Raw genomic sequence first — 27,536 nt, 5'->3', positions numbered from 1 at the left:
CCCATCCTTACACGTGGTTACCTGAAGGGTCCGATTGCATCTGGTGCTCTCGTGGTGCTGATCACTTTCTTAATCAGGGACATGTCTAAATTTTGTCTTTTATAGCTTATTCGAGGTGAAGTGAGCGAGCAGGGAAAATAGGTAGGCCTCACTGCAAGCTCTTGCACTTGGCCAGACCCTTTTTGGCCACAAGGACACGCCCCGCAGGCGGAGTCTCTGGGCCTTCTGGGAGTTGTAGTCTCCCAAAGAAGGCGGGGCCACGTGAGGAAGCCCTTCTGCCAGCACATGCGCTCTCCATCTTACCTGTCGCGCACGCCGCTGTGGAGGCGCCGGCTGCAGGGACGCGAACGTGCTGCGCTTGCGCCCAAGGGTTTTCCGCTGGTTCCGGGCACGCTGACTCCAGGTAGGTTTCTGGGTCACACAGCTAGAGAGGGCGAGCGAGAAGGAAGAGCAGCTGGGGGCCTCCGTCTCCGTTTCTGGAGTGGAGAGAGCTCGGTCGCGTGGTCAGAGGCGGGGTAGCGGCCCGGCAAGCCCCCGACAGACACCGTGTCGGTGCCCCGCTTCTCTCCGGCGAGGTGGGGGGAGGCGCAGGCCCTTAGGCGGCGTTCCAAGCCCTCTGTCGCGGACTACCCGGGTGAGGCAAGCGAAGGGAAGGGAAGGAGCATTTATTAGGCACCTACTATGTGCCCCGCATGCATTTCTATAGTCGTTTGTTATGTTCTCATTTAAGTGACCCTGTTACTATGAAAAGCCGGGGCTGGCTGACCTAGGCATTGAATCAGGTGTGAACCTGCCCAGCGGTCTGTGGATCCACTCCCTCCTCGGAGTGCAGGGCCCACCAGAACCCCTTACCCAGACTGCCTCCCCCTTCAATAATAATGATAATATGTATCTACATAGCCCGGACTATGGCCCGGGCACTTCGCTAAGCTCTTTACAAACATCTCATTTGATCCAGACAACGTCCCTAGGTCACCCAGCTAGTCTTCTTCTGAGACCAAGTTTGAACTCAAGTCTTTACGACTCTGGATCCACACTATTCATTTAGTCACCTAGCTAAGTACTTCAAAATTGGCTTAATTCCTCCGTCTCAAACTGCAGCAACATCCATCATTAGCACATACTTAGTCAACCTCTCTTTAATAATAGTGCCTTCCCTCTCCTAATTAGTACCTCTGTATTCTGTATGTAGCCTGTTTGTATATATGTTTGTCTCCCTCCCCCCCCCACTCCTCACTTTTGTTTCCTCAACACTTAGAGATTCTTACTAATGAATATCATTCTTTCATAGTTGATTCTAGTAAGCATGGTGAATATTGATTGATTGATTCTACTTTGAACTGACTGGATTTGTTTATGGCTTCTCAAACCCCATCCCCAAGTTTTGTTCATCTGTCCTCACCAATAATTTCCAGTAATCTATGCCTAGGCTGCTACGTCAGTCATAATAATAATGTTTTAAGGCAACCCTGGGACTTAGGTTCTCTTATTATTCCCATTTTACAGATCAGATAACTGAGACAGACATACTAAGTGAGATATCCAAGGTCAGACAGCTAATAAGTTTCTGAAACCAAATTTGAACATTGGGTTTTCTGTCTCTAGTGCCAGGTTTACCACCTAGCTGCTATAGGGCATGAGTGACTTTATAAAACTAATAATATAAGAACCATTTTTCTTTCAAAAAATGGGCAAAGGATATGAATAAGTTTTTAAAAATTCAGTTTTATTTTCAGTTCCAGATTCTTTCCCTTCCTCTCCCCCACCCATTGAGAAGTCAAAAAATATAAAACTCATTAATATGAAGACATGAAAAACGAATTTCCTGAGCTGTATTCCAAAAATGGAAAAAAAAAGTGCGTCAATCTGTACTCAGATTTTACCAGTTTTCTCTCTGGTGGTAGGCTTTTTTATCATGAGTCCTTTGGCACTGTGGTGGATCCTTGTGTTGGTCACAATTGCTAAGTCTTTCATAGTTGATTCTCTTTATAGTATTGCTAATGTTTTGTACATTGTTCTTGTTTTTCCCGTTTTGCTTTGCACCAGTTCATACAAGTCTTCCCAGGTTTTTCTAAAACTATTCTCTTCGTCATTTCTTATATTACCTCACAATCATATACCACAGTTTGTTTAACCATTTCCCCATTGATGAACATCCCCTCGGTTTGAAATTCTTTGCCACCACAAAAAGAATTCTGTGAATATTCTTGTACATATATTTTCTTTTTCTCTTTTTTGATTTCCTTGGGATACAGAGCTAGGAGTGGCATTGATGTGTCAAAGGGTATACCTAGTTTCATAGCCTTTTGGGAGTAGTTCCACATTATTCTACAAAATTGTTGAACCAGTTCACAACTCCACTGATAGTATATTACTGTCCCTGTTTTCCCTCATTTTCAGCAGTATTTGTTATTTCCTTTTTTGTCAAGTTAGTCAATCCTGATAATTGACCCAGTCTTACTAATGAATCTTATTATAAAATTTTAAGTAAAGGGGTGGCTAGGTGGCGCAGTGAATAGAGCACTGGCCCTGGAGTCAGGAGGACCTGAGTTCAAATTTGGCCTCAGACACCAGCCCTGTGATCTGGGGCAAGTCACTTAACCCCAATTGTCCTGCCTTTCCCTCTCCAAAGAAAGCAAAAAAAAAAAAAAATCTTAAGTAAAATATTAGCAAAGGGGCTACAGAAACTTATTAAAGAACTTTTTACAAAACATTAATTTTTGTTTAAAAAAATTTTTTTTAAGACATAGGAATAAAGGGACTGTTTCTTAATGCAGCAAGTAGAATCTTATCTCAAGGAGCCTTATCTGTAATTGGTAAGTAGTAATCTCCAGTGAGATTACAGATGAAGCAGCTATCCATGCTGACCACTATTATTTGATATAGTTCTACGAAAACTAGTTATAAGCAATAAGACAAGAAGAAGAAATTGAAAGAATATGTACAGTCAAGGAAGAAGCAGAATTAGTGCTTTTTGTAGATGATAAAATGTTTTAGAGAATCCTAAAGATTCAGTTAAAATTTAAGATGTTAATCACATTTAGAGGTAGGATATGAAACAAGCCCACAAAAAATCATTAGCTTTTCTGGATATCACCAATTAAATCCAACAGGAAGAGGTAGGAAAAGAAATTTTTTCAGAATAACTACAGAATGTCATAGTCAAACAAGTCCCTTTTACGTGCTAGGCATCATTCTGAGCACAGGGGCTACAGAAAAGAACCTGGAATGGGGACATGATTCAGCTTTTGGAAAATGAGGAATTAGCTGGAAAGTTCTGAGCCATATATAAAGGAAGGCTTTGGGAGGTATTTATTGCTCTACAGCCTTCCAGTCAGAGGAGAAAGGCAATGGAGAAGTTGCTGAACATAAAAACTGAGTTAAATCTCCATGGTGATGAGAGTTCAGGTGATGAGCTTATCTTGGGGGAGGCATGATGTTTGAGAGTTGAAACTTAGCAGAGAAGCTGATTGAAAATGCAAATGTATAAAATATCTAGGAGTCCACCTACCAAGTCACATGAGAATCATATGAAGACATTTGTAAAACAGATTAAGATAGAGATTCCATAAAACATTTACACTTAAAAAGAAAGTTGTACATACATTCATAGTGTCATATGATTTTTTTGTGCTTTGTTCAAGTTTGGAATAATACAAAAAATTTAAATATAGTTAACCTTTAGTTAATGCTTCATTGCACTTGCAAACAATGGTATGTAGACATGGAACTTTTGCTGGAAGTTCCAGTTCTTTGTATAACCTCATTGAACTAGGTAAATGCAATATTGCTGTTTTGTAAAAAGAAATATTAAGAATCTAAACATTTTCTCTCTCATCACTTTGGGCTAAGTCATTCATCTCTCCATTATACTATTTGTATTGTCAAATCAAATTTTATTGGTCATTCTAAGTAATGATCTATTCTTTTTTTTTCTTTTTTTTGGAGGGCAATTGGGGTTAAGTGACTTGCCCAAAGTCACACGGCTAGTAAGTGTGTCAGGTGTCTTGAGGTCAGATCTGAACTCAGGTCCTCCTGACTCCAGGGCTGGTGCTCTATTCACTGTGCCACCTAGCCGCCCCACTAATGATCTATTCTAATATATATTGATATTTTATGTAAGGTTTCACTGCTTGATCTTATGATAGTATATGGATGCTTCTTTTATAGAAATGTCTAATGCAAGAGAAAAGAAACATGCCAAGAAAATGAGAAACCAGCCAACCAATGTGACCTTATCTTCAGGTTTTGGAACTGTGGATGAGAGGGGAGTGAAACATCATAATGGAAATGAATCTTTCCAATATCAAAAACAAGGTATTGGTTATATACTTCCATTTAAATCGAGTTGTTTGTACCAGATTGTTTTGGTAGCTGTTATACAAATAACAAATTGCTTAAATTGTAAGTATAATGTGCATTTTCAAACTGCTAGAATGTAACCTCTTTCAGGACAGGAACTGTTTTAATATTTTTCTTTGTCATAGTATACACTGTAGACAGTTAAATACTTTTTTCTTTCCCTAATAAAGACAAATCATAAAATTTCAGTGTTATTACTAGCGGTTGTAAATAGTAGTTAATACCAACCTAGTGTTATAACTCAAGAAAATAGAAACTTTAAAGGAAGAAGGGAGAAATAGGAACTGAAGGCCGGAGCTAGGTAAATGAAGAGTATGAAGATAAAGGATCTCATCCTCTCTTACCTTCTGTAGGTCATTGACTAATCAAGTAGTTCTTGACTGTAGCTTTAGTCTCCATTGATTTCTTTTAGTCTATAAATGTTTTCATCTCACTTATCTTAAATTTTTTTTTTCCTAAACCCTGCTGTACTCTTGAACTTTCTTTGTTTTTCTTCATCACAAAGCAGAGCTTGAAGCTAGTAGCACTTCATGGGTCCCTGGCCTCCCTTCTCAGATGTTTTTCGCAATCTGAGATGCCTCTGGGCCCCAGGACCTTGTTTTTTAATGTTTGATACTGGATTTGATACCTGGACACTCCGGAGAGGCAACACAAAACATGAAGTCCCATTGGTTGGTGGGTCTATCAACAAAAATGATGTATTAGCTGAAAAATCAGCAAAGGGGCAGGGGTGTTACAGGTTGGATGAAGCATGGGACATCTCTGTGATGTCCAAAGGAAGAGTTCTCTCTAGTGACTGTGTGGTCATAAGATGGCCACCTGCTCATATTGGACAAGAGAGTGGTCTGGAGGTATATAAATAAATTGGGGAACTCTTCAAAGAATCAAGGCATCACACTACTGATGGGTTTGGACATGGAATTTGAGCAAAACAGGATGGAGATACTCTTTGTCAGCATTTTGAGGTTACACAAATGAGCTTCATAACTGGTAAACAAGTGATGATTTTTGGATTGAAGTTTGAGTGCTACTGAAAAGGCCTGCTATAAGAATCTTTCTTATCTAATTATCCCTATATGATTTATGTAAAATATCAAACTGATTAATCCTAATTAGGATAGAGTAGTGTTCCAAATGAATCACTCCTCACAACTTTATGAAGAGCACCTTGTGATCCACCTCGAGCATGGAGGACTCACCACATTTGGACAGCTTGTACATTAATTGTTAGGGAGTCTCCTCATAGCAAGCCTCAAGCTGCTTGTCTGCAGCTTTGACCCAGTGTTCCTACGTTTGTCCCCGGAGGTCCAACAGAACAAGCGTCATCCCTCTTCTACTTGATGGCCTCCCAGTGTTTGAAGGCAGCTGTCTTCCCCCTGTGTTTTATTTCTATGTGCTTCATGTGCCCTAATTGTAAACATCCCTGTTGGGCTGTGGGGCCAGAGATCTTGTCACTTTTGTCTCTGGGTGTCCTTTACAGTGCCTGGCACAGGGTTTTGTACATAATAAACACTCAGTAAGTATTGTTGAGTGATTGATAGCTTTTATGCCTGAGATATTTTAGTGCTTTTTAGTTTCGTACTAGATTGTGTTACTTACTGTTTCTTTTTGGAAAATCTTTAAGAGTCTCATTCTGGAGCTCCACAGCATCAGCAGACAAAATTGACACACGTACGTTTTGAAGCTTGTATGAATGAACAGCCATCCAGGGGTCAGTGCAGAGGAGAGAAGGGCAAAGGACAAGTAGGATGGAGAGGAGGGCACCAAGGTGCTGTTCGGGAAATCCCTAAATATATAACCGGTAGGTGCTTTTAGGGAAATGGACTACAGCATGCCTGTTTTAGGCAGGATGACTTAGAGAAGTTTGGTTCTGCTGCTGGAAACTTTACCTTTCCTTTTCTCTTAAAATATCAAGCAAATAAAACATTTTGTGAGTATTCCCTGCATTATGTTTTTTACATTCTAAGAGTGCGATTTTCTTTGTAGTGTCTACTTTTGCACAAGCCCGAGCTGCTGAAATTAATGCCATGTTGAAGGCAGTGACACAGAAATCTTCCAATTCACTAGTGTTTCAAACTCTTCCCCGACATATGAGAAGAAGGGCCATGAGCCATAATGTGAAACGCCTTCCCAAAAGACTTCGCGAGATTGCTCAGAAAGAGGTATGATTTTAATATAGTCATTTATGTGAGAAAGATGTTCACAGATGTGGGATTTAAAGCAACGTTTCTTAAACTGTGGGTTGTGACCTCATATGGAGTCACGCAGCTGAATGTACTGAATGTCACGAAAAGTTTGGCAAGGTTTCAGAACACAAGCATTGACAATTATAAAATCACAATATCATTCAGTGCTGGGAAACGTCAAAGATGCTTTACGTCCTGCAGTATCAAATATTTCACCAAGATTTAATTCTTTATGTAAAAATAAACAAGCACATCCATCTCATTAGTGTGCAAATTTGCTTTCCTCTTTAATAAACTAAAATTATATGTATACCAAAGGATTATTTTAAAATAAATTTCCTTATGATTTATTAACAGTAAATGTATGCCTATCTTACATACCTATATACCTGGGGACACAAAAATTTCTTAGGCTAAAGGGGCTGCAACTGGGAATATTTAAGAAGCTCTGGTCTAAAGCAGTAGGAAGTGTAGACCTAGAGGCTTCATTTCCCACCAGCTGGGCTGCTTTGATTCCACTTATCCCTCATCATCCCTCCCACCCCCACCAATTTATCATCTCCAAAATTGCTTCAGCCATCTTATGACCACACAGTCACTAGAGATTTACTCACACCTCATCAGTATCCTTGCCTTTGCCCCTCTGATTGGAGGGCTGAGCAAAAAACTCCTCCCAAGCCTTCATTTAAAGTGGGCCCAGCAGCTCAGCTCACTCTTTGTTTCCTCCTGACTATACTGCGTGCTTTGGACTCCACCATCATCGTGCCATGGTACAGGGCATCTCTGTCTATCCCTTCTCTGCTTGTCAGTTCCCTTTTGTGTAATGTCTTCCCATTCTAAGCTCCTTGAGGACAGAGACTGTCTTTTTTCTTCTTTGTATCCCTGGCACATAGAAGGTACCTAATAACTGTTGATTTTTCCCATCGAATCTTGGCTTTCCTGCCTTGCCTTATAGGTGAAACTTGGTTTTCTACCCTTGATCCCTTAATGGGAATTTATATTTGTGACTAAATTTCAGACATATTTGGCAGTAGGTAAATACCATCCAAGAATATAAGAAATGAAATACTAGATCATACAGGTGGTAGCCCAGTGCAGCTCCATTAGTTTAGTGCTCTGATGCAGAGCACCAAGGAATAGTTTGTGGAAGAATCCTTAATGGCCTTCCCTCAGAGGTTAGTGAAACTTCCAGACAGCCTTAAAGTTCCTCTCATTAAACTAGGAAAGAATTGGGCATTGTGAGATTGGAATAGAAATTCACAAATAGGTAGGTGTTTCTGCTGCCCTTGTATAGTTCTTATACCTGTGTGGTGAAGCCTTAAGTACTATTAAAGTGCTTAGGTATTATAGGTATATTTAACATAGATATATTTAGGCACCTAGGGCTGTAGCTTTTATTAACCAGCTGATGGCTGGGCTGATTTTACCTCTTTTTTTACATTAAAGTATAGGACTAGAGCCAAGCCTCGACCTTACTACCAGTTAGCCATGTGACTTTAGGAAAGTTACTTACCTCTTTGGGTCTTAGTGTCCTCATCTATTAGATAAAGAGATTGGACTGGTTGATTTTTAAAGCCTTTTTTAACTCTACTGTTCTTCTTTAGATGTGGCAGAGTAGGTCCATAGGGATAATTTAGTTTGCTTTCAGGTTCAAAGGCTGAGAATTTTAAGCCTGTACAAGTTTGATTAGCTTTTTGCTCATAATCTTGGTTTTGAGCATTTTGAGATTATAAAAATGGTTTGTCTTTATCCACAGAAGTTTAAGAAACCCTGGTTTAAAGCACCCAGAAGTGTGGACCTAGAGGCTTCCTTTGTTTCCACCAGCTGGGCTGCTTTGATTCCACTTCCTCCCATTATCCCCCCCCCCCCCATCCCTTTAACTTACCATCTTCCAAAATTTGCCAAGATATTAACCTAAATTGTGATCAAAGTGGGTAGTATTAGATTGTCAGTGAGTGACCTAAATGCCACAGTTATTTCCTCCTTGGGAACTAATCATTGTGATGTTTTTTGTTTTTACTAGAAGTAAAGTCTTAAGAGAAAGAGAACATGATTTTTACTTGTCGAATCTTTTATGGTGTCATTCCAGAGAATTAAGAACAAAGACAAAAGCTCTGGCAGATATGACATATAAACAAGTAAAATTTTAATCTCAAACCTAGTGGTTTTGAATTGTGCAATTTAACATTGTTAGAAGATGTGTGAGAGTCAACATTTTATACTGGGATTTAAAAACTACCTCTGAAAAAAATGAATGTTTTTGACAACATAGGCAGAGAAAACGGAGCATCAAAAGAAGGAACATTCAAAAAATAAAAGCCGCAAGGCTCGGAGATGTCACTCAAACCTGCTCTTGGAATTTAACCGGAGACAAAAAAAGAACATGTGGCTAGAAACTCACATCTGGCATGCCAAAAGATTCCATATGGTGAAGAAGTGGGGATACTGCTTAGGGGAGAGTCCCACTGTTAAGAGTTATAGAGCATCCTACAGGGCAATGACAAAGCATTGCCTCCTTCAGGTATGATGCCAGGCTTTCATTTCCTTTGCTTTTGTTTTTATTTAGTATTTTCTGAGATTTTAGGGAATTAATGGAGTATGGCAAAACCTCATTGGGCAGCTAGGTGGTACAGTGGATAGTGTGCTGGGTCTGGAGGCAGGAAGACCTGAGTTCAAATCAGGCCTCAGGCACTTACTAGCTGTGTGACCATGGGTAAATTAGCTTAACCCTGTTTGCTTGTTTCCTCATCTGTAAAATAAGCTGGAAAAGGAAATGGCAAACTATTTCACTATCTTTGCCAAGAAAACCCTAATTGGGGTCATAAAGAGTCAGACACATAAAGAGTTGAACAACAAAAAACCTAAATGATAAATTTGATTCTGCAAATCTGGAACTAGTCACAATTGCTCTTATATTTTGGTTTATTTTTTTAAAGCAAACTAATGGTACATATGAGATTGCAGGGAGAGAGGGAGTAGTGTGTGTGTATGTGTACATATGTGTGTGTGTCGTAGTGAATGTGGGAGTTGTGGTGGTGTTTAACCAATCAGTTGGTTAATTTTTAACCAACCTGAGAAGTTTTAAAATTCTTTGTATCAATAAATACTGTATATTATTAAGGTTGTAAAGAACAAGGAGTATGGGGTAAAAATAAATCTCTTCCCCCCAAGTCTTCTCAGATTCCCAGGTTTTGAATAAATAAATTTTGAGTGTCTGTATTAACTACCTAAGAGGAGTATCTACCAAGAAGTTGCCTAATCATTTTTATTTATGTTGAGTACATTCAGGAGGGTTGGGGGGAAGAACATACTTTGAAAGTAGCAGCCTTCTAATACCCTACTTAGAGATAGATTTAGTTTAATTGCTTTCCTTCGCATCTATCCTCTCATCTGATCCTTAAAATAACCATGTGAAGTAGGTAGTATTGTAATATTTTCTAAAGGTTTATAACACAATATAAATCACCTTTCAAGTAGTAAATTGGAATTTATAACTGTGAATTATTTCCTCCCATTCATTGTACAAAAACATTTACTGATGCTAAGTTGGAAACTTTTCAGAGTGATAATTAATTTACACAGGTAATGAAAGCAATTCATTATCTTGGAATTTTAGAGGTTTAAGACATTAATATGCTTTCACTTTTCATTGAGTCTTCATCAGAAAATCTTAAACCTATCTTTTTAACTCACCTCTTTCTCCCTTTTGTGTGCAGGATTTATCATACTACTGTTGTTTGGAGTTAAATGGCAAAGAGGAAGAAATACTAAAGGCACTGTCTCGAATGTGCAGCATAGATACAGGTAATTGTTATATAGCTACACAACTTACATAGGTTAAAGCTACTTCACTTTGTTTTGAAGAGTTAATAGAAAAAAGTCTTTTTTCTAACAGCATTTTAATCAACCGCAGCCATTTACAAAGATCTTTTTGAAAAATTTCACACCACTCTTTAGAACCAGGTAGTAGACAGTGTAGGTGAAATGTTTTTAAGACTCACATATATTAGGTGTGCACACAACTGTGGAGTATACAAAGATGTGAAAAATTTTGATTTCTGGTAAGTTCTAAGAGAATTTATAGACTAAAGAAAGTTATACTTTTACCAGAATGAGCTTAGGGAAGGAGACTACACCAAAAGCCATTGTCTCAACCGACAATAATAAGGATTCTGTTCATCTCATTGTTTTAGGACTTACTTTTGCAGCAGTTCATTTTCTGTCTGGAAAACGGCAAGGCTCTTTAGTCCTTTATCGGGCTGATAAATATCCTGAAGAGATGCTTGGGCCCATCACATTTATTTGGAAACCTGAGGGTGGCACTAGTACCATTCCTGTAAATAGAAAATTGTGGTTATGGACACATCCAACTCTCAAACAGGTATAATTTTTCATCTTTTTATCAGCTTAGAATGATAGGGTTTTTTTTTTTTTAAAGCAATCGGGGTTAAGTAACTTGCTCAAGGTTACACGGCCAGTTATTTCTGGGTGTGGTGCTAAGTATCTGAGCCTGGATTCGATCCCAGGTCATACTGACTCTGGGGCCGGTGCTCTTACTCGCTGTGCTACCTGGCTGCCCCATGATAGGGTTTTTAAAATTTAAATTCTAGCAGGTGACTTAGAATAGTGTCTATTGGAATAGATACTACAAACCAGAGATGTTTCTTGTATCGTAAATATTGACTGAAAAGTAAGAACTGATTTTTTAGTAATAATTAGTAATAAATAAGATGGCTTAAAACATGCCTAGTTTGGAGATTTGTTGTAAAAAATAATACAAAAACTGATTTAACAAAATCATACTATTTGGGTGCTAGATAGGTGATATTTGGTGATAAAGTATTTCAAGAATGTTGCTGGTTTTTTCATGGTTTATCTCTTCCATATTTTCATTGTGTTCCCAGTTTAAAATTGAATTATTTATTCAAGCTAATCTATTGGCTGGTTTTTTATCTGTTCAGATTGTTGATACTTTCATAAAAATGTTTTAGATAAATTGCCTAAGGGATGTGTAGTAAATGTTTATGTAAATTTTAATGGAAAGATTACATAAAAATCAACTTAAATTTGCTCAGCTTTCTAATTTTAAATGAACACTGAAATGGTTTAAATTAATCCTATTCTTAGGACATATTAACTGAACTAAAAAGAGTATGTCAGTGTGTGCAACCTCCAGAAGCAGTTGCCGCAATTCCTGAAGTAGTTTTGACACCCCATGAAGACAAAAGCCACGTTAAACAGACTGAGAATTGCAAGAAAAGAAAGAGGGATGATGGAAAAAAAAATACTAATCCAGTGAAAAAAATTGTGGGTGATGGAACTAGAAATCCGTTTCAACCATATTCTTGGACATCCTCAGCTACTGGCATTGTGGTCAGGTATATGGCTGCTTTATTCCAAACTAGGATATTCCAAGTTGTTTATGATAGCAATTCATATTTTAAGCTTTATCTTCTTTTCTCTTTTTAGTGATTTGACCATGGAGATGAACAGATACCGATTAATTGGTCCACTGTCTCACAGTATTCTTACTGAGGCACTGAAAACTGCTTCTGTCTATACTGTAAGAATATATGCAGCCATAATTCTTATTACTATCATAGCAAATTAAAGATAGTGTATTAGAAATTAATAAAACTTCTTATTCTACATTTTATTATTTACCTCCCTTTTCTCTCAGTGAAGTAAATCTAGGAAAATAACATAACTGTTTTGGCTTTGTTTTTCATTATTAGTTAGTTTGGCTTATACTGCACTTGGTGAGTATGGCCAGCAAGTCAGTTTCTGAGTCAAGTCCCTTTTCATGACTCAGTGCATAAACTTGGTAAAATCAGATAATTTCTTAATGCCTCATTTTTCCCTGCTATTTTGAACTCAGATATGTTATAATAGATAAGATGTGCTTTTTAACTTTTAGGTAGATAAAAACAAAGCTACTAGCTTATAGCTGGTCCTGTTATTCCAACCAGAGCATAAATAAAGCAGTACACGTTGTACTGCTCTAAAACATGGGATATATAAAAAAAAATCAGTGATTGATCTCATTTGAGAATGGTTCTGAGTCAGATTGGCAAGGACAGGGCTACCATCGCAGGGAATTTTAAGCAAGTACTGAGAGGTGATGAGGACCAAAAGGATGTGTCTTACATAAAAATCAGATTGAGATGGTAATGCAGGCTTAGCCTCTCAGCCCATTATCTGAGGTACTTTTAGAACCTTAGATGAGTTTAATACAGTTGGTATTTATGTAACTGTGCACTTTGTAAAGCAATACTTTTTGCATATCTTTCATGATACAGTGATCTTGTGAGAGACTACATGCCTTATTATCCCCATATTACAAATGAGCAGGTGAAGGATTCTCTCACAACACTGTAGGGAGAGCTAGAGGCAGGATTCTAAACCCAGGGTTCTCTGGACTCTGAGTCCAGTGTTCTTTCTACTGTCCTGTGTGTTTCTCAGTTAAACTTTTGAATTCTATCATATTCTCATTGAAGTATCTATGTGTTGTGTTTGAAATTTATGAGTGTTGTAGTAAACTTTTTTAGACTTAAGATTTCTTAAAACAGTAATGAGTTGTTTTAACTAATATTTCAGCTTTTAGAAGAGTATTCCGTAAAAGTTTGAGAGGTAGAGAAAAGGATGGCTGCCTTTTTTTTTTTTTTTAAAGCAATTGGGGTTAAGTAACTTGCTCAAGGTTAAATGGCCAGTTATTTTGTGTGGGTGCCAAGTATCTGAGGCTGGAACCAATCCCGGGTCTCCTGACGCTGGGGCTGGTGCTCTTACTGAGCCACCTGCCTGCCCCTGGCTGCCTTTTCTTAATACTAGGTTTAAAAAAAAACAAACATGCTTTTATATGTAAAAAATGAAAGTTGATTTCTGTCAGGTGCTGAAAATAGTTTAATGAATTCAGCTTCTACGATCTTACAACCTAATGCATTTTTCCCCATTTGAAATCTTGAAAAGGATATGGCAGCAGTTCCTTGTTTAATTAGCTGTATTTGTTATCTCTTGAAGTAATGAAATTAAGCTACATTAGTAATTCATTAATTAGTGAGTTATTTAGAGGAATGGTGTCAATTTACTGATCAATACAAACAAGAGAAAAATAACAAATTGGGTCCTCATAATCAACACAGAAGTGAAAGATCTGATGTATATTATCTTATCTAATAATAGAATTTATTATTTTTTAGGAGGTAGAAGATACAGAGACAGTACCTCACAGTTGGTGGGTTGAGACCTGTAAGAATCCTGATAGTGTATCTGTCCATCATCGTCAAGAAGCCATTTTTGAATTGTTGGGAGGTATATGAGAGGGGAAATGAAGAAGGTGGGAGGGAATGGTTGCATCTGGAGGTTACGCATACGTATTACTTTTAAACTGGTTATATGTCCTAAGGATAGAATTAATTAAAACATTTCATTGTTAATTTAAAATTAGGGCAAATTTAAGTTAGTCTTTATGCTATTTTTCTTGTTTAAGAGATATAATTAGCTCTTTAAAATTGTATGTATATAAGAATATATCTTCTTTGCCTTATAGAGTTGAGGTGGTAAGGTTGTTTTTTTGTTTTTGACTTAATTAGCTATTTGTTGTGCTGTATGAAGAGAACCCTAGAGGTCTGTAAACTCCATGAGTGAGGTGTAGTTAATCATTTTCAAGTGACTGTTGTGAAATTATAACTAAATTTATGTAATTAGATACTAAGTAATTCAAACCTACCTTAATATTTTGTTGGCATAATCACTGCATTCTCTTACTTTGCCCATACTGGGTCTAGATGGAAAACATTTTTTATATTGCATTATGAAATTTTTTTGTTTTTGTATCATTTTCTTTCATAGTATTTGTGATGCTTTTCACATCATAACTTATTTTTGCAAAATGTCTGTGGGAAAGTGAAAGAACAAGTGTTGTTAACCTGTCAGCCCTAGAGAAAGGAGTCCCATGTGAAAGTCTGAAAAGATCAAAATGAGCATATATAGGTCCGCATGTTTGATATGAATAACTTTTTGTTAAGTTTATCCTTTTCATTAAAGGAATAGCATCTCCAGCAGAAATTCCAGCAGGTACTATTCTGGGTCTGACCATTGGAGATCCTCGAGTAAATTTACCTCAGAAGAAGTCCAAGGCTTTGCCCAGTCTAGAAAAATGTCAAGGTAATATGCACTGGTTTCCCTTAGAATACAAAGCCTCATTGGCACAACTTACATCCGTTTTCTTTCTTGTGTGCATTCTTCCTGATTTGTCTGTATTTTTAGTGTTAAGTAATACTTGTTCTTTAAAAAAAAACTTCACTTATAATAGTGTCAGTGGTTTTAGTTGTAAGGAAGGGATTTGCACCCGCAGCTGGTCTTGTGCTCAGTGGAAGCCTCTGTTTAGACATACAGATGATCCAGGTTCGAATCCTGGCAAGGCCAACCCAGGTGCTGAGGTTCAGTGTTTTCATTTATAGTATGTTGGCATGAAAGAGTTGTGAGGGTTTGTTTTAAAATTAACTTTAATTATACCAACTGAAGCCTGTCTAGAGGATTTATTGTTAACTTGTACTTGCCTTTGCTATCTCATTTGTCCAGACTGTAATTTAAGCAAATTTAATCTTAGATTAATGAAAATGAGTGTCTAAGTGGTTGAATAAAAGACCAAGTGTATAGAAGGAAATTTTCAGAAGAATATTTTACTGCTTTTGTGTCTACTTTCTGTCAAAACTGAATAAGAAAAGATGTACTATTTGGAAAAGAAGAGTTTTAGGATCAGGTCTTGATTGGTGAGGCAGTGAATTTAAGTTGTTTCTTTGAAGGACAGGGGTGTGTGGAATGACCATTCATTTCTCATCTATTCTGTAAGGATAGCTTTATCCATTTTTCATAATAAGACTTTGCTGATAGTTACTATGGTCTTTTTGAAGAGCTACATGCTGTAAGATTGTCTGATCTAGCTCTTTTCAGTTCTATCTAGTTTCTTGTCATCCTCAGATCTTCACACACATACCCCCCCACACCCCCTTCCCTTTCACCCTTCCCATATCCAGTTTGTTGCCAGGGCCTGTCGATAATTACCTTCGTGACATTTCTTAATACACTCCCCATTCTTTCCTCTGACTTAGCCACCATCCTGGTGAGCACCTCTCATCCCCGGTCTCACACCCCTACTGAATACGCTCCAGTAGCTCCCTGTTACCTCCAGGATCACATATGAGACCCTCTGTCTGGTCTTCAGAGTCCTGTATAACTTGGACCTCACACCTTTCCAGTTTTCTTAACCTTGCTCCTCCATATTCTCAGAGATCCAGTAACCCAGGCCTCTTGGCTCTTCTCTAATCATGGCATTCTGTCTCCTAACTCCAGGATTTTTCACTGGCTGTCCCCCATGCCTGGAACTCTTTCCCTCCTCATTTCCACCTCCTGCCTTCCCTGGCTTCATTCAAGTACCAACTTCTTTCTACAAGAAGAGCTTTTCTTACTGCCCTTAGTGCCTTTACTTTGTTGATTATCTAATTTATTCTGTATTTACATAGAATGTACATAGTTGTTTCCATATTGTCTTGCCTATTAGTCTGTGAAGTCCTTGAGAGCAGAGACTGTTTTTTTACCTTTCTTTGAATTCCAAGAATTTTGTACAGTATCTGGCATGCAGTAGGTACTTACTAAATGTTTGTTGATTGTTGACTGACTGACTTATCCTGCCTATGTATCTGCAAAAAAAAATGATTACAAAAACCCCAAACCTGTATCAAATATAATTATCACCATCTTGCTACATTACCATGGACTTTCAGCTTGTCAAGACCATCAAAGCAGTTTTTCCCCAAATTATATGCAGTACTTGAAATTTTTTAAGGAGTAAAGATTTTATCCCAACGCTATCTTCTAGGAAGAAAGATCCATAAGACTCTAGCAACAGAAAGACACTGTGCTGAATCAGTATTAGAAATCTAGAGCGTTGGTCTTTGTCTATGAGATAGCTTTGTGATTGTCCAGAACTTGAAATCCTTTGACACAGCTTGTCACCTGTCTGCTGGATACTTAGATCTTGATCAGGCCTTGTCAGAAATAGACATGTCAAATACAAGGTAATGGGAAATCTTGAAGTCATTGTTTATCTTCTGAGATGCTTTGCAGATGTTTGCTTAATAATTTGATCCTTTGTACAACGCATTTATATAATGTTACACTTCTTAAAGATAGCGGTTGTCCCGTTTAAGGTAATTAGTTTTCCATTTGGAAATGGTTTTTAAAAATACAGTTAAGTGGCCTTGTGTTATGTTAATTAATACCTTTCTTTGTATTTGCTGACTTTTAATGTTAGAATTTTTATTAGGTTCTTGCTGGTGTCTAGAACTCAGATTTGCAAATTACTGGTGGATTTATCTTTTAAAAAATTCGACTTAAGCTATGCTAATAGACCTCTTTGTCCCTCTTGTTCCTGTTTTTTTTCCCCACAAAACACGAAAGGGGGTCTTCTTGTCCGAATGCTAGAGAAGTCTCTCTAACATTTTATTTTTGCAAATACCTTTCAGAGCACAAATCTGCTGACCCCTTGAGGGACATCTGAGCTTATGTACCTCATCTTACAGTTTGGCTAAATTGCATTGCAAAAAACTGACTCATCAGGCAGGCTATTTTAACTTCATTGTGTATTATATTAAAAGTAGAATGTTTGTTAAGAACCCAATCTTGCCTGTCTTTGGCCCTGAAATGAAATGTTCCTTATTTTCCTTTTGCTTTTCTTATTTTATCTAAATCCAGCTTCTTCTCCAGATTAATAGTTTAGATTTTTAAAAAATCATTTTAACTGAAAGAACTTAATTCAGTTTAATTTTAAAATTAAAATTTGCTATTTTTGGTTGTTTGTCTATAAGTCACAGTTTAGATTTTCCAATTAGCTAGAAGACTCTTGGAGTCTGAAAGAGAGAAAAGGCCTAAGTGAAGTTTTTAGTTAGACATACTATCATGTGTCTGAAATGGTGTGACATTATAGTCTGGTGAGTATAGGCCTTGAAGTTAGTATATTGGATTCCTTTAGTAATATAGCCATTTTATCTAACTAGCTTAAAGGGTTACAGGCCTTTTCAAAAGGAAGTTTCAAAAGTCTTCTTTTAAGAATGATTCAACTGTCTTTAAAGTATTTGAAAATAGTTTGGATGTTCTCATGATTCTCACAAACCAAAAAACCAAATAGTAGCCATATCTTACTGGTAGCTTGAACCAAATGAAGTCTAATTTTATCTTTAAATCTATAGCATCAGTACATAGAAATTTTTTTGAATTTGTTTGAACTTCTTGAATGTAAGTACGCCCTGTTGCCTAAAATTGAATAGTTTAATATTTTGAGTATTTACATTGTACTAGAACTTTTCCTGCCTTCAAGGAACTTGGACATCTAGTAAGCTTTTCATCAGTCTTTCATTGCCTTCCACTATGAAACATATTTCAATTTTGCTTCCAATTTATTTTTTTCCAGCCACCAGAACTCCGAGAAGCCTCCCATATCCATAGCTTTGAATGATTTCTCTCTGTGCCAACATTTCAGCACTACAGCTTGAAACAAACATCAACTGGATCATTTTTTCAATTTCTCAGCCCATTGAAGCAAAACTTAAGATATTTTCTTACTTAAAAAGAATAATACTCGAGAATAAGTTTTTTTTTTAACCATTTTTATAGAGAAAGAGTTGGAAGAGTAACAGTCTCTGTTCTTTCAGTCTGTGTGTGTTTGTGTTGCTAAAAACAAATGGTTTTTCTTCTCCAACCTCCCCCTTGGAGTAGTTTTCATTTTAGGGTTATAGGCATATATCCTTCTATTGAGTTTTTTTAAAGTGTTTCACAGAGAATATGCTGAGCATAGATGTTAAATTGACAAATGTTAAACTTCGTAAAAATTGGTTTTCCCAAGACTTGAAATTGATCATGCCTCTTTTCCTCCTCCCAAGTCTGTTGACTTACTGTACTTTTCCTAGGAAAGATTTAAAAAACACAGAATATTAGTTATTGGATTGTGCCAACTTAGCAAAAATAGGAAATATTCTAGAAAAATAGATTCATGTAGCATTTGGCCTTTGTAAAGATAGAGCCAAATGATTACCTGGAAGTAATTTAGTGTTGAGATACTGTATTTTTTGACCTCCCGATTTTGTGATGTGGTAGAAAATTCAGATTGCTAGCTGCTGTTCTTAACAAAATGTTTTCCAAAATGAAGATGTTTTCAGAAACACAACACTTAAAAGTATTTTGTCATTTTTGCTTATAAAGCAACTTCCAGAATTTCAGCATTTATTTCACTTTGTTACATTTATAGAAAATGTATGGTTTGAAAGATTTTTTTTTCCTTTATAGATAATGAAAAAGTTAGACAGCTGTGCCTAGAGGGAGTGCCTGTGGATTGTGCACATAGTTTTATCTGGAACCAGGATATATGTAAGAGTGTCACAGAGAATCAAATATCAGAAAAGGTAAGTAATGTGCTTAGAGGCTTTTAGCAAATTAACAGGTTGGAGAGGCTTGCCATGGTAATAGACTCCATTATTGTGTGTGCCTCAGTCCTCCTTTTTTTTCACTTCGGGAAATACAGAGGAGCACATATGATGTATATAAAGTTCTTTTGCAAACTTTGATTAGTTTTCTGTAAGTGTAACTTAATCTTCTTCATGGGCTTGTTGTAAAGGGGTGGTATGTAAATTTTAATTTACTCTATAATTGACCTTATTTTAAAGTAATTTTTTTTTTTAGAAACGAAAGCATTTTTCAAAAGATTAAGTTCTAGTTTACTTAGAGATCATTTACTTATTTCTTTGAGTTACAAATTGTTAATTTTCTGGAATAATAACTATTTAGGTTTAAAAACTGTAAGGTAGTTTTGACCACAGTCACCAACCATCTAGTGTGATCCCTGCCCTAAAAAAGAATGCCTATTATAATATATTCAACTTGTGGTCATAAGTCTTCTACTTGAAGATCTCCTTTGAGAGAGAACCTGCCATCTCCTGAAGCAGCCCATAGCATTCGTTAAACAGCAGTAGAAATAGCATGACATAGTAAATAGAGAGCCTACTCTTCTACATACTTCTGACAGGTGCTGGCTTTGTGACTTCCTAGGCTAATGACTTAAACCTCTTAGAGTCAACTCTTGTGACTATAAATTGCAGAAAAGTTCCCGGTTTTGCTTGGTAGGAAGGCAGGTAGGTGGCACAGTGGAGAGTGCCTGGAATTGGGAAGACTTCAGTGTATATCTAGCCTCAGACATTTACTGGCTTGTGACCCTGGGCTAGTCACTAAACCCCGTTTGCTTCAGTTTCCTCATCTATAAATGAAATGGAGAAGGAAATGACAAAACACTGCAATATCTTTGTCAAGAAAACTCTAAATGGGGTCACGAAGAGTCAAACATAACCGAAATGACTGAACAATAAGTTCCAAAAACCTATGGAATGCTAGATAAGAAAGCAGTCCTTTATATACCTCAACCTCTACTAGGGGAGGAAAAAAAAGAATTTCAGTGTAGAACAAAAACGTGGTGGTTGCTGTTTGGATAACATTACCTGCATAGTTTACAGTATCTTTTATCTTGGCTATGGTATTTAGAATCTAGAAAGAATCAATAATTTGACCTCTGATTTTTTTGGCCTTTCATGGAGTTTTACAGAAGTTATATCTTTAGCTATATCAAGTGAAGTAATAGGATATCCAAAGATTACTAAGATGATTTTTTTTCTCTTTCCCTCTGCTCCTTAATTATCATGGGGGGAGGGGCGTTCCTACCTAATACGCCTAGATAACTTTCTACTGTCACTCTTGTTTAGCAGTTAGGTAATATTGTGAAATAAATTCCCATTCCAAAAGAAGCAGCTTAAATTATCCCTCAGTTCTGCCATACCCTCCAGTTATTATCTAATATTTCTTCTCCCTTAGTGAGATTCCCTGAGAATGCTGTTTGCACTCACTACCTCTACTGTCTCTCCTCTTACTCCTCTGCTTCTTAGTGGAAATCTCTGCCTCTGAAGTGACTGGTGATTCTTAATCATCAGATATGTTGGTCATTTCTCAGTCTTCAGTCTTTTTACCCTGTCTGCTGCACTTGGCTCTTGACTGCCTTCTCCTGGATGGCTTTTCCTCTCTCTTGCTTCTCCTCCCTGTCTCAGTCTCTTTTGATGACTAACCCCAAGGTTTTGTCCCAGGTTCTCTTCCCTTCTCCTTTTACATTCTCTCTTGGCAACTTTATCAGCTTGCATAGATTCAACTCTTGTTTCTTTGCAAGTAACTCACAGATAACATGTATTGTGCCTCAGTCTTAGAACATTTCAGACAGAATGTCCCAGAGACATCTTAAACTCAAAATGTCCAACACTGAACTCTTGTTTTGTCCTATAAACCATCCTATCTTCCAGACTTCTCTCGTTCTTGTCAGAAGTAGAAATGGAATGAAATCCTTCCATTTTCCTGGGTTTGTGACCTCACCATTATCCTGGACTCCTCACTTTCCTTCACCCTACCATATTCATTCAGTTACCAGGAATTGCCATTTCTGTCTTCACAACAGAAGATGCAAGATGTCTCTTGCATCTGAAACCTCTTCACCCACACAACTGTCACCTTAGACCCTCGTTACCTTTTGCCTAGATTATTACAACTGCCTTCTTGATTTCCCTGCTTCAAGTCTTTCTATTCCAGCCTATCCTGTACTTTGCTGCCGAAGTAATTTTTCTCAAGTGTACATAGATGCAACAAATTCCAGTAACTTCCTATTGCTTCTAGGATCAAATAGAAACTCTCCTGTTTAAATTTTAAAGCCCTATGCAATTTGGCCCTACCTCATCTTTCCATGTCCAATGGTGATTCCTCCCTCTCTCACCCTTTTCCAAACAGATCGACCTTCTCTATTCATTATGAGTGATGCTATCTCTCATGACTCCCTGCTTTTGCCCTGTCTCTCCCTGTGCCCAAAATGTCTTCTCTCAGCCTCCATCTTGAGGAGTCCCTCTTAAAACCTGGCTCAGGTACCATCTTTTGCATGAAGTTTTTCTCCACCCTCCTCCAACCCCCCCATATCTCCAACTGTTAGTGCCTTCCCTCCCAAACTACCTTGTATTTAAATTTTACTTTACATATATATATATATATATATATTTGTTTGTTAATTTTGCATTGTATATTTACATGTGTATTATATCTCCTTACAATAAATGGAAGCTTCCTGTGAATAGGGATTCTTAAGTTCTTTGTACTTAAATCTCCAGTGCCTAGCACATAGTAGGTAGTACTTCATAAAATACTTGTTGTTTGCTTATCAGGCCATCCTGTTGATTCTTTAAAGGAGTAGGAGTCCTTGCCTTGAATTCTTTTCTTTCATTTCAGGAGTTAAACCAGATGAGAAGTGAATTGATGGTGCCAGGATCACAACTTAATTTAGGCCACTGTGAATCCAAGATACCCATACTATTGATCCAACAGCCAGGGAAAGTAACTGGTGAAGATCGACTAGGATGGGGAAGTGGCTGGGATATCTTACTTCCCAAAGGTTGGGGAATGGCTTTCTGGATTCCCTTTGTAAGTTATTTTCTCACCTGAATTTTAGATATATTTTAAAATGTCTTTGTAGTAAAAATCGAACGCTGAAAATGTGGTAGGCATTGAATGCTGTCTTTTTGCTCTTGGCTCTTAAGTATTTTGTGGTAATGACTACTTACATATTTCATGGAGCCAGTCTCTCTATAGTAAGTTGAGATGATCAGAGCCCTCTTCTGTATTTGGGAAATTTTCAAAATTGGCCTTTTATAAATTAGAGGTGATGAAAAACGGTGGCATTGTCATACTTGTGCAACTTCTGACAATACAGCCTCAAAAATCTTTGCTGAAAAGAGGCAATTTTTTTTTAAGAGGCTATTTTTTAGAAAAAGATTATTGCTTATGTCTTCTTCACTTGTATTCACAGCTAAAATATGTACAAAAGCTATATAGCTATCTTTTATCTGAGCTGGCTTTAATTATTCTTATCATGCTTAGGAAAAAATGAAAGTCATTTTGAAATTTGTGCCTTTAGACTGATCAGTAATTTTCAAAATGTTTCAGTTTTAGAGCAAGAAAAGATTCACCTGACCAAGTAAGAGTAGGAACATTCCTGAAGCAATTGTATGTAGCATGGTGTTTCAATTTTAGGTGTGTAAAGTGGCAGTTTTTTCTGGATATTCTTTTTAGATCTATCATGGTGCACGAGTTGGAGGATTAAAAGAGGCTCTCATGCACTCTCAGTATACAGGAGCACCCAGCATCCCTGATGATTTCCCAGACTGCCCTGCTGGAACTGTATTTGCCGTAGAACAAGAAAATAATCTTCTGGAAAAATACAAAAGGTAGGTAATGTCTTAGCTTTCGATGTAGTTCACATTTAATAAAGGAGTGGATTTGCTCATTGGTAAACCAACACGGCAGCAGTTAGTTGTTAACTGGTGTCTATGTTTGGTTTGTTTCGAGGTAAATGTTACCCAGAAGTAAAGTTTTAAATATGTAGTTGAGTACAATAAATTTCTCATCTACTTTTATATGTGAGTAGTTAGGAGCCCTTTTGCTGGGTTCCTTGGTTATACTGATGATGCTGCATGCCTTACAAAGTCAAGGTATGCTTTTTCCATTGTATTAAATAAGTAGGCTTTAAAAGTCAACTTGCAACATGGGTAAAAGACCAACACTGATAGAAGAAGAAATTCAGTTTCCACGTGAATAATTGTAAACTCAAATGGAGAATTTTAAAGTGACTTGACTATGAAGGATGTGTATAATCAGACATCTCAGCTTTTTCTTTCCTAGTAATGATATGAAATAAGCTTTGGGATATTTCAACCGGATCATTTTGTTCTGGGCTGAGGGAGAACATTTTTTATTTCTTTGAGAGGTTAACTAAAAGTTGAAAAATTGTATTTGAGGATAGAAATAGACATAAGTAGTATTTGTAGCATACTAATAATCCCTAATCTAGCAGGTAGGCTAATGTGCCCTATAATAAAAGGTGTTTCATCATTTGGCTGCCTTTGAAGGTTATTATGATTTTAGTCTGGCCACTGGGTTGAGGGTCCAAACAAACACGAGTGTTTTTACTAGCACATATTATTAGTTCCTTTTAATCTGTTCAGATTTGGAATAGCTGAAGATTAGACTTGTTTTACTTTAGTCCAGGGGACTCTGGAGAGGTCCATCTAGTTCTAAGACCAATTTAATCTCTGCATCCAGAGGTTGTAAGTCTGGTTTCAGATCTCATCCCCTGGGTGAGCCCAGGAGCCAGTCATATTTTCTGGAAGGCCCTTTAGGCTGTGGTAATAAACAGTTAGGCTGAACTTCCATGGTTTGAAGATTCTAACACTTTTAATCAGTTAGTCTTTAGCATATAAATTCATGAATATAGTTTTTCTTTTTTTAAACCATGTAGCTTTCCTTCATCCCCGTCTCTCCAAAGAGAGTGCCTAGATCCAAGACTCTGTCACCTATCACATTTCAGTAAATGCTTCCCAATTGAAATTTGGAATTGGCCAATTCCAATTGGTTTCCTTGTCTGGTTCCTCCCTACACCCTCAATCCATCTTCCTGAAGTGTAGATCTGATTGTGTGTTAGCCCTGCTTGCTAAAGCCCAGTGACTTCCTGTTGTCTTTAGTATAAACTGTAAACTCCTCTGTTTGGCTTTTAATGTCATTCACAGTTTATTCCCAGCCTACCCTTCCAGGCTCATTACATACATGTTGCTTTCTCTCACGTCTGTATTGTAGCCAAACTGGACTGCCTTGCTGCTGCCTGTTCCTGGCATTCCATTTCCCACCTCTTCCTTTGCACAGGCAGGCAGGTGCCTGGACTGTACTCCCTCCTCACCTCTCTCTTAAAATGTCCAGCTTCCTTCAAAGCTTAACTCAAGCACCAGTTCATATAAGAGCTTAGCCCTATCTGCACCCCTCTCCCCCCCAGCCCGTTGTTTAATACTGACTTTGTGAATGTTGGCTGCCCCTATAGAATTAGATGCTCCTTTAAGGCCAGGGACTGTTTACTTTCCTAGTACAGTGCTTGGCACACAGACTAGGCCTTGAATTGTTATTATGAAGGTGGTGTTTGAGTGGTTCCTGTGACAGAGGAACAATGTGCAAATTGGTTTCTCCTTGTTTTTAATTAGGCACCCACCAGCAAAGAGGCCCAACTATGTCAAACATGGTACTTTGTCACCTTTCCGATGTCCTTGGGAGCAGTTAACGCGAGACTGGGAATCCAGAAGGACAGCTCAGGCAGAGGCTCCTGTATCTCCTTCTTGTTCATCAGCAAATGCCAAGAGTGATCCTGAGACAGAAGACCTTTGTGAGCAGGGGCCACAGCTGTCTTGTGGTTCTGAGACTTTGAAAGACCAGCCAGGAGAGCCAGAAGAGATGATGGACACCGATTCTCCAGGTGCTGCAGGGTCAGGAGACACAGCAGATGAAGGTGTATGTGGAACTGAGAGCACCTTCTGTGTTCTGAGGTAAGTGACCTCGTCATCATTATGTAAGTTTTTTACTTGCTGATGGGATTTTGATCATCTTTCCAGATTTAAAAACTTATGTAGATTATGAATTGAGCATTCATACAAGTCAATTTTAGTTGTCTTAATTCATTTTATAAGTTATGTCTTTGTCCAAAGAGGGCAAGGTGAAATCATTTAGTGAGTCCTAGTGTGTTATTCGACAGCACTTTAGTAATGAAAATATTGATGTAAATAAACATCTAAGATAGTTTCTGCCAAGTAATAGATACAAGTATGTGTGTGTGTGTGGGCACATCTTGTCCTGTTTTCACACATAGCAGCACCTAGTAGACAATGAAGAAGAGCTACATGGTTTGTCCATGCTTTGCTGGGTTTAAGGTAATATCTGTGTAATTTCACATCATCACATTATGAGGTAATTTATAAAAGCATGACTTTCCTTACCCTTTTAGTTTTAGTATAGCCATTTGTTACTTGTAAAACGACATATCTTCAAACAGGACTTTTAAGCTTTCTACCAAAGACTCTTTTTGCCTGTTCTGTATTCAGTAGGCAAAAATGTTAAATGTTTATTATGGAGGACAATTTTCCATTATACCTTACTTTTTTTTTCTGCCAGTTACTCCTTCCCTTGTGCAGGCATTCCACAGTTTCCAAGTTCCTTTCTCCTTCCTCTAATCCTTATTTCTCTCTAATTACTACTACACCTGCTATCACCTCCTAAATCCTAGCCTTTTCTGTGTTGTGGGCTCTTTTGGCAGTCTGCTGAGGCTTCTGGACCCCTACTCTATCAATGAGGGTTGCATAAAATAAAAAATAGAAGATTGCAGAGGAAAACAGCTATGTTAAAATACAGTTCTCAAAATTTTTTTTAAAATTTATGAACCCAAGATTAAGAACCATTGCCCTACATTCTATTTCTTTCCTTCCCTCCAACTTCTTTCCTTTCTCAAAGTGGTAGGTGTCCCATTCTACATATTTAAAAACGGAAATAATCCCATTATTGATAAGGTAATGCATATATACTATTTTCCAGGCTTAGAGTTACCAATATTTTCTTTCTTTTTTTTTTTTGAAGGGGGAAGGCAGGGCAATTGGGGTTAAGTGACTTGCCCAAGGTCACACAACTAGTTTTTTGTGTGTTTGTCAAGTGTCTGAGGCTGGATTTGAACTTAGGTCCTCCTGAGTCCAGGGCCAGTGCTCTATTCACTGCGCCACCTAGCTGCTTCCCCCCCCCCCCGGATATTTTCTTACATATAACATTTTAAAAATTTAGCTACCTATGACGACACTTGAATTTTTTGTTTATATTATTTTTTTTAATAAGATTCTGAAACAGATGTTTTTTACTTCATTTAGGAGTAGAAAATTATTAAAGTTGTTAGCAGCCTGGTGTCAGCCTGTTTCTAGAAGAAATCTTGCAGCCCTCCAAGCTTCCAGGATGCATCAACAAGAACTGACAAAGTCTATCTGCGTGTCCATCTTACATGACTATCCAAGATCTCTGGTGTGGGTCAGCCTATCGTTGCTCAAAAAGGGACACCCAGAGTTACACACTATGATCTGCATCCCATCAAAAGATGACATCCTGCGTCTAAATGAAGATCGGCTTTATTGTGGCCCTCAGGAGTCCAGACACAGCGACCCATTCAAGGCCAAGGCACAGAAACAAAAAGAAAAGAAGAAGATGGAGCAGGAGCCGATACAAGAGGGAAGTGCCGCCCAAGGTGTGGCAGTAGAGCAGCGCTGCACCCTGGTGTGTGCAGAGGGAACTCCTGGCTTGTGGCCAGGGCCTCTCCCTGAAGTCACTGGCCATTGCTCCCGGACCCTCCTCGGATTTGTGACAAAAGGAGATTTCTCACTGGCTGCTGGCTGTGGAGAAGCATTGGGGTTCGTTAGTTTGACCGGCCTTCTGGAGATGCTCTTAAGTCAGCCAGCAGATCAGAGGGGGCTAGTTTTATTAAGAACACCGGCATCTTTGCAGTATCGATTTGCTAGACTAATTATTGATATATAAATACCATTTCATATGACAGCAAAGTACAAATAGTGCCAAAGAGAACATAGGCAAAGCCACACAATTTAAGTTTTTGCTTTTTGCCTTCCACTATATGTCATATGAAATTGCTTGAAAAAACAAGCTAAAAATCTATCATAGTGTATTATGTAAATGAATGAAATGCTAACTCATCATGTCCTATGTTTACATTACTCAGTGGTGTTGATTTCTATCCCTTGCCTTTTCCTTTAAAATATTTAAATTCTGACCTGTATAACTAAAGTTATTATTAGTATTCTGATTTCTTGTTCTGTATATTTTTTACTTAGAAATTATTGAAAGCTGTAGTTTTTTGTCAAAGGAGCGCAAGATTCTGTGTGCTTGAAAAGCTTTTTAGTTCATATGACTAGTCTAATGTGCATTTAATTACTGTAAAAAAGAGACTTCTCAGTTTGAGTCTTTGTACAATAATATACCTTTGTGGGACACAAAGGTGTC

The 27,536-nt window shown here is 37.7% G+C and overlaps 1 protein-coding gene across 2 annotated transcripts; it reads left to right on the top strand.

The window, feature by feature from the left end:
* Positions 1 to 145: 145 nt before the first annotated feature.
* Positions 146 to 27,339, top strand: POP1 (POP1 homolog, ribonuclease P/MRP subunit). Of its 2 annotated transcripts, none has more exons than XM_069081131.1 (16): positions 146 to 403; positions 4,171 to 4,317; positions 5,987 to 6,163; positions 6,349 to 6,524; positions 8,821 to 9,069; positions 10,265 to 10,352; positions 10,742 to 10,929; positions 11,676 to 11,926; positions 12,018 to 12,111; positions 13,745 to 13,856; positions 14,592 to 14,711; positions 18,888 to 19,003; positions 21,903 to 22,094; positions 22,743 to 22,897; positions 24,698 to 25,036; positions 26,399 to 27,339. In XM_069081131.1, exons 1-16 carry the CDS (start codon positions 286 to 288, stop codon positions 27,054 to 27,056), a joined length of 3,180 nt encoding a protein of 1,059 aa, XP_068937232.1. In that variant the 5' UTR covers positions 146 to 285; the 3' UTR covers positions 27,057 to 27,339. The 2 variants fall into 2 exon arrangements, with proteins under 2 accessions (XP_068937232.1, XP_068937233.1); XM_069081132.1 differs by lacking the exon at positions 146 to 403 and adding an exon at positions 417 to 634.
* The last annotated feature ends 197 nt before the right edge of the window (positions 27,340 to 27,536 follow it).

Source organism: Petaurus breviceps, unplaced genomic scaffold (genome assembly GCF_028583685.1).
Source record: "Petaurus breviceps papuanus isolate PSGF00001 unplaced genomic scaffold, PetGlider_PUasm1.0 98, whole genome shotgun sequence".
NCBI classification, from domain to species: Eukaryota; Metazoa; Chordata; class Mammalia; order Diprotodontia; family Petauridae; genus Petaurus; species Petaurus breviceps.
This window is presented reverse-complemented; position numbering and strand designations above follow the sequence as displayed.

Coding starts and splice junctions, on each gene's coding strand:
- POP1 (XM_069081131.1), top strand. CDS start 286: ATGCGCTCTCCATCTTACCTGTCGCGCACGCCGCTGTGGAGGCGCCGG. Junction 14,712..18,887: donor CAGTCTAGAAAAATGTCAAG/GTAATATGCACT, acceptor TTTCCTTTATAG/ATAATGAAAAAGTTAGACAG. Junction 22,095..22,742: donor TGGCTTTCTGGATTCCCTTT/GTAAGTTATTTT, acceptor TATTCTTTTTAG/ATCTATCATGGTGCACGAGT.